The 13,126-nt window shown below is 36.1% G+C and overlaps 1 protein-coding gene across 10 annotated transcripts in view; it reads right to left on the bottom strand.

Moving 5' to 3' along the window:
• Positions 1 to 2,216: 2,216 nt before the first annotated feature.
• The window catches only part of col21a1 (collagen, type XXI, alpha 1), a 31,806-nt gene continuing 20,896 nt past the window's right edge, over positions 2,217 to 13,126 (bottom strand). For 3 of the 10 annotated variants that reach the window (XM_081724297.1, XM_081724299.1, XM_081724300.1), the window contains 8 exons: positions 12,661 to 12,696; positions 11,597 to 11,641; positions 10,932 to 10,964; positions 9,957 to 10,103; positions 6,405 to 6,459; positions 5,173 to 5,364; positions 3,805 to 3,882; positions 2,217 to 3,307 (listed from right to left, as the gene is read on the bottom strand). In XM_081724297.1, the coding sequence (XP_081580423.1) occupies positions 3,120 to 3,307; positions 3,805 to 3,882; positions 5,173 to 5,364; positions 6,405 to 6,459; positions 9,957 to 10,103; positions 10,932 to 10,964; positions 11,597 to 11,641; positions 12,661 to 12,696 (774 nt within the window). In that variant the 3' untranslated portion in view covers positions 2,217 to 3,119. The other 7 variants (XM_081724298.1, XR_014126359.1, XR_014126360.1 and 4 more) reach the window with 7 other exon arrangements.

Genomic DNA, 13,126 nt, shown 5'->3' with positions numbered 1-13,126 from the left:
TATTAATATCCTGTCCTTTGGTTTAGCCAGCCATCATGAAAATGTGGTTATCCATACAACTGGCAGCCATGAGATCACCTTCTTTCCTGCAATGTGATTCATCCTGATCAGTTATCAATCCCATGATAGTAGTATCATCTGCAAATGTGATGACAGTGTGGTTCGGTCAAAGTCCATACAATCATGGGTGAAGCGAGACTACATACAATTTAGCACAAAATTCTAATTGTTTCCAGTACTGGTGCTGATTGACTGGGAGTTAAAAGCCTATTAAACTGGATTTCTCAGGAAGTAACCCAACTCAGATCAAGTGCACAGTGTGGCAGTATGTTTGTGGAGCTAAGCAGAAATCAGAAAAGATCATTGTTATGTGGATATTGTTCTCTATATGTGTCAAAGTCATCTGGAAGATGATCCATAAAAAGATCATACAAATTCATACGAAAATTACAAAGTTACAAAATTATATAGTAGTGAGGTTTTAAGAAAAGAAAAGGATACAAAATCCAACACAAGTTAGTCAGTCAACTAACATTAACCACCATGATCTGTTAGGGCAATAGATGAACTGGAGGAAGATGTTTGACAGAAAGAATCCCAGATTAACCTCTTGTTGAACTTCATAATAAAAGGGGCATGTGCAACTGGCACTTACCTCTATTGGCCAGACTATGTAGATTTAAATCACACCACTAGTTCTCTGTGATTCTCCAAATTTTTATGTTGAGTTGTAAAAAACAGGGATTGTAGCAAAGCACTTTTTAATAACCTAATTGCCGCATATGAGAGGGTGCTTCATATGAAAAGTGCATTTCACATTGTAGTTGAGTCAGAATATATTACATTGGTTCTATTAGACTAAGAAATTAGTTACTCTGTGCATGTAAATATATCTACAATTGCCAGCTTCAGGTTATTCAGTTGTGCTGGTAGGGAAGGATCACTAACTTTGGGAAACATTTTTAGCCTTTCACGACAATAGGTGAAAGATTTTCTGTCAGCATGTCAGAGATGGCAATCATTTTCTTTCTAGCATTGAAACCTATATAAAACATACAAAATGTCTGGAGCAGAAAACAGGTGACACCCCAATCAACCCAATCTAAAAAGCTTACATTTTTTGAGTGCTCTTTTCTTTTAGTTTATACTGCTAATGATTTTATGTTAGAAGCACAGTGCAGTATTTATAGCTGATGTTAGCCATTGAGCAAAAAACACATTAGTTTATTCACCATGTAATTCAATTAACTTGTATAAAGCTGTCTCACTGAAACACCCCTTCCATTTTCCTTTAGCTTTCATTTGATGTTGCATGCTGTGAAGGCATTAGAATGATGAACAAAGAGGACAAAGCCAAATGTGCTGTATACTGCAGCGCACCTGGTAGACCAGTTCTAGAAAATTGCTAGTAACGCCATAGTCATGGGGGAGGAAACACACTGTCAAGTTGCTAAATATATGTCACTCAAATGATCATGTCTGAATAAAAGTGGCAAGAAAAAAATCTATAATGAAGAATTTATAGTGCCATCATCTTCAATTCAGGATGATGGCTACAGTAAGTTGCCACTGTTCTAAATGAGTTTGAGTCAGTACACCCCAAAAGCAATTATTTTCATTTTCGCATTTGGGCTTCTGCTTATTCTTTCATTTTTATTGTCAAAGAATCCTTTTCTAGTGTGGTAGTGGGTTTATGAGATGTTTGTCATTGGCTAGAAGGGAGAGAGAGCCATTTATGTTTATGAACCTCTATTCCAAGTGAGCTAGAATGATGAACAAAAAAGCCATTACACTGCAGTCTTATACCATGCTGGTGATCTGCCATGGAGTAGATATTTCCAACCTTAATATGTTTTGCATATTTTACTCTGATATTCATATGAACTACAAAACCTGATTGAATTTATCTAGGGAAGTTAGAGTAAAATTTGATCTAAGGATGGCATGTCAGGGGAGCAGAATTGGGCATTTCTCCTTTCTTCAGTCTTAATAGCTTTTATAAGACAGATGTTTGCTAGTCTTTATTTGGTCATCACTCATTACTTTTTATTTGATTTTTTTTTTACATTATTTTAAATATTTTGAAATATTTCTGGTGTTAGATAATAAACATTCATAGTCTCTAAGACTTTCTATATACAGCAAACACCTTTTTTTCTGTGTGCATATGATTAGTTCAAGTATTTAATACACTGCAAGAAATAAGGCACAGAAGGCTTAATAAAAAATTTTAATTAATATTATCAAAAGTAATTCATAAATCATAAAAATACATAAACAGTAAGAAAAAATAAACCTTGCAAAAACTCATCCAAAAAGTGGAATTAAAATCAGATTTTAGTTCATAAGAATAACTAAAACTGTTTTAATTGTTGAAAGGATAACCAGAAAAAGTTCAAACAGCATAGGAGTATCAACTCTGAATATGTAATAAAATAAAATTACATAAATATAATAATATTACTAAAATGGACAGAATCATGGTCTATTGTTTATCTCCTGTTATCCTCTGCTATGGAAAACAAGACATTCATTTAATAGATGAGCAGGCAGAGCCATCTTGAAAAGCATGCAGTTTTATAGTTTACATTTTAGCTATGAAAGAGAAATGTGATGTCAGAGTGTTTAATAACATTTTTCCAGACACAGCATCTTGAACATGTTAAATAAGGCAAAATTACCAAAAAGAGATGCATTACTGCAGATTGGTTGAAAAGCTACAGACAAACACTGGAGGGAGCTAAAGAGTCAGGAAATGACTATATGTTTGATTCAAAGTCTATAAGCAGTACAATCCCACAACCATTGAATGCCTTTTATTACAATTGATCTGATGCAATTTGCTAACTATAAAAACTTTCTAGTTACTAAGGACACCCTTCAGTTCATGAAAGAGAAAAGAAAATAAACCAAGTAAAAAAGTGTGAGATAATGTTTAGGCAATGTCATGTTTCAGCGTGCAAGGGTGCTTTTCATTATTTACAGTATTAGAGGTACTTAATGTCTCCATGCATTAGAGACAACCTTGAAAATTTGATCATCCTGAGATTGGAAAGGCTTGCCATTGCTCACTCATCAAGCACCAGATCCAGATAGTCCATGATTCATCCAAGGTTATTTCAATAGTTTGGCCCTTTACTGAAGTGATCCCTTCTGAACATTGCACTATAGCACATAGATGGATGGCATACTCCTGGTGCCCCAGGTTCTCCAGGATAGCCCCTTTTACCCTCTTCTCCATGGTGCCCAGATGGGCCTGGCTGGCCAGGATGCCCTGGTTTACTGGCCCCTGGTGGACCTATAGGACCTAAAATAAGTATTAGAATTTATCTGAATATAACAAAAATAACCAGGAATGATGTTTGAAAACCTAATTTGCATTATAAAAACCCTGGTAGATGATATTATTTAATCTTTAAAATGCAATTAGAATACTAAAGAAGAAGCGTCTTTTAAATGACAAATGGCTTTTATATTTAGAAAGAGGATCTAAAACATATAGTCTATTTCTGTCAGCACATACGACAAATACAACCAATGTTTCATCTCAGCTAATTCAGTTTAGAATTTACAGTGCCCATTAGCATTACAGAGCTAGAATGGTTAGGATGTTTTTTTCCATCTGTCAATCTATAACATTAGAAATTGCAAGATGAATTGATGCCTACATCTGAATTCTAAATATAATCTTTTTATTTTAAATGATTACCTTGCAATAACTAGTAATGCACAATTGTGTTATATTATTATGTTAATATATGTATATTATAGGGTCGTCAGTTGATTGATGATATATAGCCTTGCCTGGAAGTCCTGGAGGACCTGGGTATCCTATTACTGATCTTCCTTTATTTCCTTTTTCACCTTTTTCTCCGGGATCACCTGGAATTTTCCAAGACCAGTTAGCGTGAGGCAAGTGTGAGAAAAGTAGAGGATGTGTCTCACTATGACTACTTTGTCATTTCAGGCACTGTGAGAAAACAAATTTGCTACAATCTGATACATTTCTACATTGAATTGGGCAGTATCTATAGTGTAGATATAAATATTACTCATGCTTAAAAACAAGTCAAGGCTACATGTATGATAACTTTCACAGATGCAGTGTTTTCACATGACTGTATAGGTCATACAGTGGATCAAAATATATTCAAATTAATTTTAAGACCTAAGATTCACAAAAGGAACATGTTAAGCATGAATTGACCATCCCATAATTACTTGTGCCTTATTTGTTTAATACTTGGTCTTCACTGAATCATTGCGTTATACATTTCTGGGAATACAATAATACTGAAAACAACTGGTCTTGCACTTATGCCATGGGAGGCATGACTTAGTTTAGCTTTCCCCAGGCCCCTGAGTATATTCATAGGAAACACTGGTCAATGAGGGCTCTCCTCTGAGTGCATTTAGCTTTCCTGAAGGGATTTGAACAAAGGGTTGAGAGAGATAGCAAAAATATGACAAGATACATCAAGATATTTTCAAGAGACATTGTACATAAATATTTAACAAAAAATTACTTTTTAAAATACTGATTAACAAAACATTCAAATAGCAAAAAATGATGTAAATTTTGTTTTGCAACTGTTGTTGCAACCTCCATGAAAGCCTATACAATAATAATATGAAAAGATTTATTACTAAAACCACATGGAAGCATGTTTTAATGACTATCATCGGTAACCGTCAACAGGCTATCATCAGTAAGCATAGCATCTGCCTAAAATCTGTCTTGCAGATTAGCTGTCAACATGCATCAGCCAATTTAATAATTATGGTGGTAAAAGCAGTAAGCCTGACTAACCAAGTAGCCTTGCTGGCTAAATATCTTTTCTGTTGTTAAAGAGCCTTCAGAATGCCATTGCTTTTTGGTTATGTTTCAAAAATATTTTTATAAAGAAATCTCCAGAATTCCAGAATATTTCTTTTCTTTTTTTAATTTCTAGAATTTTATATCGATGAAAATATAAACGTTTCACCATCATCTTTCAATGAATTTCTACTATACCCTTCATTTTTCCTGCATCAATAAATGTATCAAATAAACCACAAATTCTGTAAATCATTATTGCCATTTAATAGGGGGAAACTAGAAAGTGGGTTTGAACTGGAAATAGCTAACACTGGATTTTAAAAGGCACTCGGTGCATTTCCAAGGTTTCTTACCTTTCATGCCAGGAATACCAGGCCTCCCAGGTAAACCACGGTGCCCCTGCATCCCGTTAGATCCTGGCATTCCTGTAAAACCTCTTGAACCTTGGGGACCTACTGGCCCTGGTGGCCCTGGGGGTCCTAACCTCATGTGGCAGTGGTCACAACTTCTCTGATGGCTACTTAGCAGAAGTGAAGAAATCTCAGCTGCAATTCAGAAAAGTGAAGATTTATGCAGGACAAAGATATGCAAAACCCTTTCCATGAATATAAATGTACACATGTATTAGAATAGACTAAATGGACTTATTGGAGCCCATGATACCCTTGCCATTTAATTGGATAATTTACACATAACTGCTTTAAATCTTTATGTTTAAAACCTTAAAACGTTCTGTTTAAAAAAGTTAAGGATGTTTCTCACTAAACTTAGTATACTTTCTCAACTACCTAGTTTGGTAGTTTGGTTACTAAATGTGGGACTGCTTATTGTAATTTTGTTCAGATACAGTAATCTAACATTTAGCCAACAAATGTTCTGAACTGTTTAAGAAACACTGAATCATTACAATTTAAGAGCAGATTGTAATTTACATAGAACCTTCATTCAACCCCTTCTCCTCTACTATACTTATTCCCTTTTTTGTCACTGTAACTTTAATCCATTTTAATATATTTGCTTACATTTACTACAAAGGGATTGGGGAGTTTATAATTCATTCATTCATGCATCTTTGTGATATTGTGATCATTTTTAACATGAAAATGTTTAGCTCCATTTGTTCTCAAAACACTATAATCATTGAACCTTGGCACAATATAGTGCCATAGTAACCAAGTTGAATGCTTGCCATCATTTTCTTGGAAATATTCTCACAATAATAATATAGAAGACATGGGTAAAGGTGTTGTAACAGAGACTGATGCTAATTAGAGTAATATTAAAGTTCTTTTTTGTCAAGATTAATGTGAACCTTCCCATTTTAAACTCAGTGTTCTTACTGTTGCTCTCACTAACCTATAGATTCGAGCCCAAATTCTTTTCCGGTGATATTGAATTTTCTATATTCATTTTTAAAATGACATTAAAGTCATACAATATTAAATTAAACTGTTAAAATTCTACTTAGCATAACAGAAAATATTGATGAATTGTTATTCTAAATACTTATACTTATACTGTGTATGACTATGTATGTGACGAATGTGACTATGTATGTGACGAATAAAACCAAACTTGAACTTACATTGAAATACTTCTCTGCATATCTGCTGAATATGTTGTTCTGATAACTCTCTTCCCTGTGAAAACATATTACCATTTATAACCAAACTCCTGATTTGTAAATAAAATAATTTGGAGCATAGATATACAGTACTGTCTCTAATACAATGTTATATTTTCAATACAATGTTTTTTCCATATTTATTTATTATAAAATGCACAGATAATAAAGGCTATCTGGTAAAACATCCTGTTTCTCTGGAAACTTTATGTACTCTGCATTTTTATTACTGTGCAAAAATCAAACATTTATACACACACACAAATATATAGGAATTGATTGATTATTTGCATGTAAAATAATAAAATACTATGACCAACAGTATACCAATATAAAAAAAGTTGAATATTTGTTGTGGGGAGGGAGATAGAGAGATAGAGATAGATAAACCTATCCAACCAACCAACCAACCAACCAACCAACCAACTAGTACGATTCTAGTACTCAATACCACTCAGTAGCATCCCGACACAAAAAGAAGAATTGTACAGTGTGATCGCAGTTGGTACGAATGAACTCCTGTACCGCTCCTTACTACAGTGGAGCTGAATGCGTCCGTGGCTAAAAGTGCTCCACTGTATAGCCAGTAGATTATGAAGGGGGTGTGAAGTATTATTCAGGATAGCCTTGTCCTGCTTTTAACCACCACCTCAAAACTGTCCAGAGAGCAGCCCAGGACTGAGCCAGCCTTCTTGATCAGTTTGTTGAGCTTGTTTGTGTCTCCTCCTCGGATGCTACTTCCCCAACACACAGCTGCAAAGAAGATAGCACTCGCGACAACAGACTGGTAGAACATTGTCAGCCTCTTGCTGCACACATTAGAGGAACTCAGCTTCCTCAAAAAGTAAAGTCTACTTGTCTCCTTCCTGTACGTAGCTTCTGAGTTGCCCTTCAAGTCCAGTTTATTGTCGAGGATGACACCAATATATTTGTACGTTACCACCTCCCCAACATCCTGATCCTTGATGGTAATAGGACTGGTTATTGTCCTTGTCCTCCTGAAATCCACCACCATTACCTTGCTCTTGTCCACATTGAAGAGCAGATGGTTCCTCTCACACCACTCTACAAAACTGTTAACCACATTTCTGTATTCTCCCTCCTGACCATCCTTGATACATCCAACCACTGCAGAATCATCAGAAAACTTCTGAAGATGGCATAAGTCAGACCTGTACTAGAAGTCAGTAGTGTACAGGGTGAATAGGAAAGGTGAGAGTACAGTTCCCTGTGGTGATCCAATGTTACTGACCAAGACTTCAGATCAGCTTGCTCCCAGCTGCACATATTGGGGTCTGTAAGACAAGTAGTCCTTGACCCAGGCGATCATAGACACATACAACTGCATTCTCTTCATCTTCTCCCCCAATCTGAGAGGTTGGATGGTGTTGAATGTGTTTGAGAAATCAAAAAAAGTGATTCTTACAATGATGTTGTTCTGATCCAGATGTGCATGTGCCTTCTAGAGTAGGTAGATAACAGCATCATACACTCCTACCTGCTGCTGGTAAGCAAACTGCAGAGGGTCCAGGAAAGGGCTGGTTGTAACTTTTAGGTAAGGGAGTTGTGAACGTTTCAAATCAACAGATAATGACTGTATGGAGAGAGGGGGTGGGTGCCGATATTTAAGAGGTGTTGATGTTAAGGAACTGGCGGAGATGCCCCTGCAGGTGTGGGGGGAAGGTGTTGTGCTGAACGTGTTAAAAACACATTCAACTCTTTGCCCTTGTCTTGACTGCCCCCAATAGTCTGTTGCCTAATTTTGAAGCCATTGATCTGCTTCATGCCTGTCCACACTTCCTTTGTATTCTGCTGAAGCTTCATCTCCAGCTTCCTTCTATAGGCGTCCTTATTCTCCCGGAGTCTCACCTTAAGCTCTTTCTTTAGCCCCTTCAATAGTTCTTTATCCTTAAGTCTGAAAGTCTGTTTTTTCCTATTAAGAAGTTCCTTCAGGTCTTTGATGACCCACGGCTTGTTATGGAAACAACGTACCCGCCTGACAGGAACAACGATGTCAGTGCAAAAGTTGATATAATCGGTGATGCAGTCTGTGATACTGTTAATGTCCTTGCCATCTGATTCATACAGCAGCTCTGTAGTCTCAAAGCAAACCTGCAGAGCCTCCTCTGCCTCTGGTGACCACTTCCTTATCAACTTCTTTGTCACAGGTTGACTTAAAACAGGCCAGTATGTGGGTAACAACAGAACCAGTTTATGATCTGATCATCCAAGTGGAGGGAGAGCTGATAAACTGTATGCATCTTTAACATTTGCATACAAAGATCCAGCAATCTGTTTTCCATGGTAGCGCAATTGACAAACTGCTGGAATCTTGGCAGTGTGGTGGAGAGTGAAACTTGATTAAAATCTCCTGAAATAACAATGAAATAGCTCAGGTAGGCTAGATGTTCCATTATGCTTATCTTCCTGCTGTATCTCTAAGGTTGCCCTTTAGACTGAATAAGGCCTACAAATGTCCACTTACAGAAAGCGCCAAAATAGAACCCCACTGTCAACATAACTGAAGTTGTGTGAACTAGAAGCTTAGAAGCAAAAGCAGATGTCTCCCTTCAGTGTTGGCAGGCATTTCTCAACTGTAGTTCCTGAGGGAACACCAAAGGTGCCACCAAAAGTACCATTGCATTAAATGTATATAGAGAACCCTTAATATTAATAGATAGAGAGAGAGAGAGAGAGATAGAGAGAGAGAGAGAGAGAGATAGAGAGTACACACACTGTATAATTAATGGGTAAATAACTTAAGGGATGTACCTGCAGTTTCAAATGTTTTAATTATTAATAGTAGTAGTAGCAATAATAATAATAATAATAATAATAATATGTATGGGTGTTCCTTATTAGTACCCAATGGGAGGTCTGTTTTGAGAACCATGTATTCTGTTTCAAATTGAAAAATTGATTGAAAATTCAGCCTGTTAAGATTTTAATTGTAGATCTCCTTCCTTCCAAGACATTCATGCATTAGGAGACACAGCTGCCCTGTAACAATATGGCAGCCATGTTGATACACAAGATTCAATTGCAAGGTATTGGAACGAACAAAATACAATTAGGTTATAATTGCAAATGTGTTTTATTCTATTGATTGGTAGGAGAAAATAAGTCTGCCATCTTTGTTGACTTCTGTTAACCTTTGCAAACTAGCTACTTACAGCAGGTCAGCCACCACTGACTCTCATACTGAGGGCTAATGTGCATGGCAGTGATGATAGGCAGTGGACCAAGTCACTGTGAGGCATATAAAGGGGGAAATGCAATGTTTCAGAACTTAACAATTAATCTTTTCACCTCTACAATTAGCACACATTCTTTCAATGCATATTACTATATCATTTAAAATTCTATAGTTATGTTTACAATGATATATTGAGGAGGGCAACTCTGTTTTTTCCAGAAAGAAAGCATCGGGTCCCCCTGTTCCCCCAACGATTTCCACCCCTGTTTAGAAGAATGTTTTGCTAGTGTAAAGTCGTAAGGAGATAAGACACATACAGGTTGTCCTTCAGGCCCAGGTGGTCCAGGGGGTCCAGCATCCCCACTCTGACCTCTGAGCCCAGGGTGACCCAGTTGTCCTGGCTGTCCTGGTTGTCCCTGGTGCCCTGTCTGTCCTCTGAGGCCAGGCTCTCCTGTTGTCCCTTTCTGACATGCACGAAAGCACAGCATCAGCAATGAGAGAGAGAGAGAGAGAGAGAGAGAGAGAGAGAGAGAGAGAGAGAGAGAGAGAGAGAGAGAGAAATTGAAGTAGAGAGAGAAATTGTAGTAATATTCTTTAACTTCAGAGTATTCTATATTTAAACCCATTTAAAAAAACAAAAAACCTGGAAATAACTTTCTTCTCTGAAATAGTGCAGAACCTTCATAAGCCTAATGTCAATTTATGTTTCCTTGTTTATTGGCCTTAACTTTGCAATTATTTACTTTTTCGTGATGTTTGCTGCTTCTCTGTCGTTTCTATAAATGCCATCTTATATCAACTAAATAGGTTTAGTTAGTATTTACTTGAACTTTATTAATGTATCACCATTTTGTAATTATCTGCATATCATTGCTGCCTTAGACTTGTCATGCTGAAGTAGGCACAGCTGTAGTTTGGCACTGTCCTTGCAGCTGTAATCCCTGAACATATGTAACATGTTGCATGTGTTTTTTTATCAGGGACCCGCACTCCAATTGTCAATTTGAATGATGACTGTGTTGAAGCCCATACTGCAGGAACATTCCTACTGCATTCACAGTAGGATATAACACAGTATGGCATGTATAGCATACTGTCATGTATAGTGCACTTGCCGCTTACTTTAACTCTTTGATACCTACTGTTTTGCTGTTAATGAGAAATCATCAATTAATTTTCAGGAAACAAAGAGCAAATGGTATATTTAATACTATAATGTATGATTAAAGGCTTACTTTGATGTACTGGTTTTCAACCTACTTAAAAAAACTGCAGTACAAATATTAACCCACCTCTCCTTTTTGTCCAGTTAGCCCTGTCACACCCTGCTCACAAAGAGAAACATGGGAATCAACAGCCATTCATACATATATTTCATAAACACAGAAAAGCAGAATTTCTTCATCAGTATTAAAATAAATGTATTCTGTTCAAAAATCGTCTGTTCTATTTACGTTTTAAACTGTTTGTGTGGAATTTGTGTGGAATTATTGTGCTTTTTGGCACAATAGACCTTTAATGACATTACATGATCCTGACTTCCTTCAACCAACTTCACTAATATCAGACCAGATATCGAATTACAGTGCATTTCTTTGTTACACTTGTTTGAAGGCTTATGGCTGAGGGCTGTCACTTCATTGGTGATCCTGCTGATGGCAAAACCAGTATGTTTTAACCTTTTCTTGGTAATGAAACTTGCAATTACATTCTTTGAGATATTAACAGTGTTGGACAAGGCCTAAATCTGGTGATGTACCCCTGTCTGAATTTTCAACTGTCAAAACGTCTTCCAAAACTGCCTACACATTTTCTACTTATGGGTATAGCAAAAAAATTAAATTTTGTTAATCCTCATCCTTATTTAGTTACACATGTAGATGCATATTACTGTTTGCAATAAACACACAAGGGCTTCATAAGTCATTTAAGATGAACATTCTGCCTTAAAGCTTACATTGTCACCAGGTTTTCCAGGGTCTCCTTTGTTTCCTTTCAACCCCTGTTGAAATGCAGAAAAAGATTATCACCCAAAGGTCCAGTCTTGAATTCCAGAATTACTGGTATAGTCAGTGAGTATGAAAAAGGTAGATAAATTCTAAGTCATTAATAATTTCAAAATTGTAGTGTTCAGTACCAGGAGAAAATTATGATCTCATAATTCCAAAAAAAATAAAACAATTGTTACAAATATTGTCCCCTAGAATATCCAAAAATCCATAACTTCACTGTCACGGTTGGGTGGCCAGTTAGCAGGAGGGAGATGCCCACTCCTGCTAGGGATCACACCCCTTACCTGTTCCACTCACAATCACCAGAATACTAATTGTATCCACCTGTGCGTTACTCAGACTCCACCTATTTAAACCCACAGAAACCAAGAGACAAGGCTGCACATTAGCGGACCTAAGACGCCAGCCATGTCTGAGAACTACATTCACGCTACCTTTTGAGAGCCAATGTTTATGTTTGTTTAGTGCTTCCATTGCTCTGGAACAATGGATAATAAAGACCACTTTGTTGCAACCTCGCCTCTCACTTCCATGCCGCAAATGTCACATTCACTATACATCCTAGTGGGAAGTATGCAATTTACTGAATAACTCAATTTCCAATCACATTTGGCAAACCTTACAAATAATGTAAGGGGTGATTGTGGCATCTTATAGATTTTGGGATTTGGTAACCTCAAGATGATCAGTAGTTATGATCTTGGGTGAAATTTTTGTCTTTCACATGATCTGATCTGCCTGTATATATATATATATATATATATATATATAATTAATTATTATTATTTAATTATTATTTATTTATTTGTTTGTTTGTGTTTGTTTGTTTATTTAATTATTTATACTGTATATGCATGCAATAATTGAAAATAATTGGGATTGTTCAGAAACTTCAACAATGAGGACAGGAAATGATGTTAAGATATGCCTAACATACAAGAAAATAGGTTATTTTATCTTTAAAAGATTGTCAATTAACATTTGCATTGCATTTCAAAGTGCACTTTACCTCTACCCCTCGTTCACCAGTATCTCCTCTTTGTCCCTGACAAAAGACAAAAAACAAAAAACAAAACACTGAGCATGTATGCTGGAGAAATTTAATAAAGAAGAAACAAATCACCTCAATCTTACCAATAATTAACATTGCCATGCCATAACACATTTAACTACATGTAATGTAGACTTTTTGTTTTTGTGTTTTAGTTTTGTGTTTTAGGTTTCTTTCTCTTCCATGATTTTCCCACAATTTGTTAGATTTTTAAGATGTAGTATGCCTTACTGTAAATATTCTGAAATAAAAGTGAAAAAAAAATGTTGGAGAGAGTGGAAAAAATACATATATCTATAGACTTTGTTATTCTAACATATAATGTTGCCCAAAATGAAAATAATTAATATTATATATGATATATAATAAATTTTATATTTATACTCATGTACACTCCGGATTAATAAGTCAGCCTATGGAATGG

The sequence above is a fragment of the Electrophorus electricus genome, chromosome 12 (assembly GCF_041902795.1).
Source record: "Electrophorus electricus isolate QZ-2024a chromosome 12, ASM4190279v1, whole genome shotgun sequence".
NCBI lineage: Eukaryota > Metazoa > Chordata > Actinopteri > Gymnotiformes > Gymnotidae > Electrophorus > Electrophorus electricus.
This window is presented reverse-complemented; position numbering and strand designations above follow the sequence as displayed.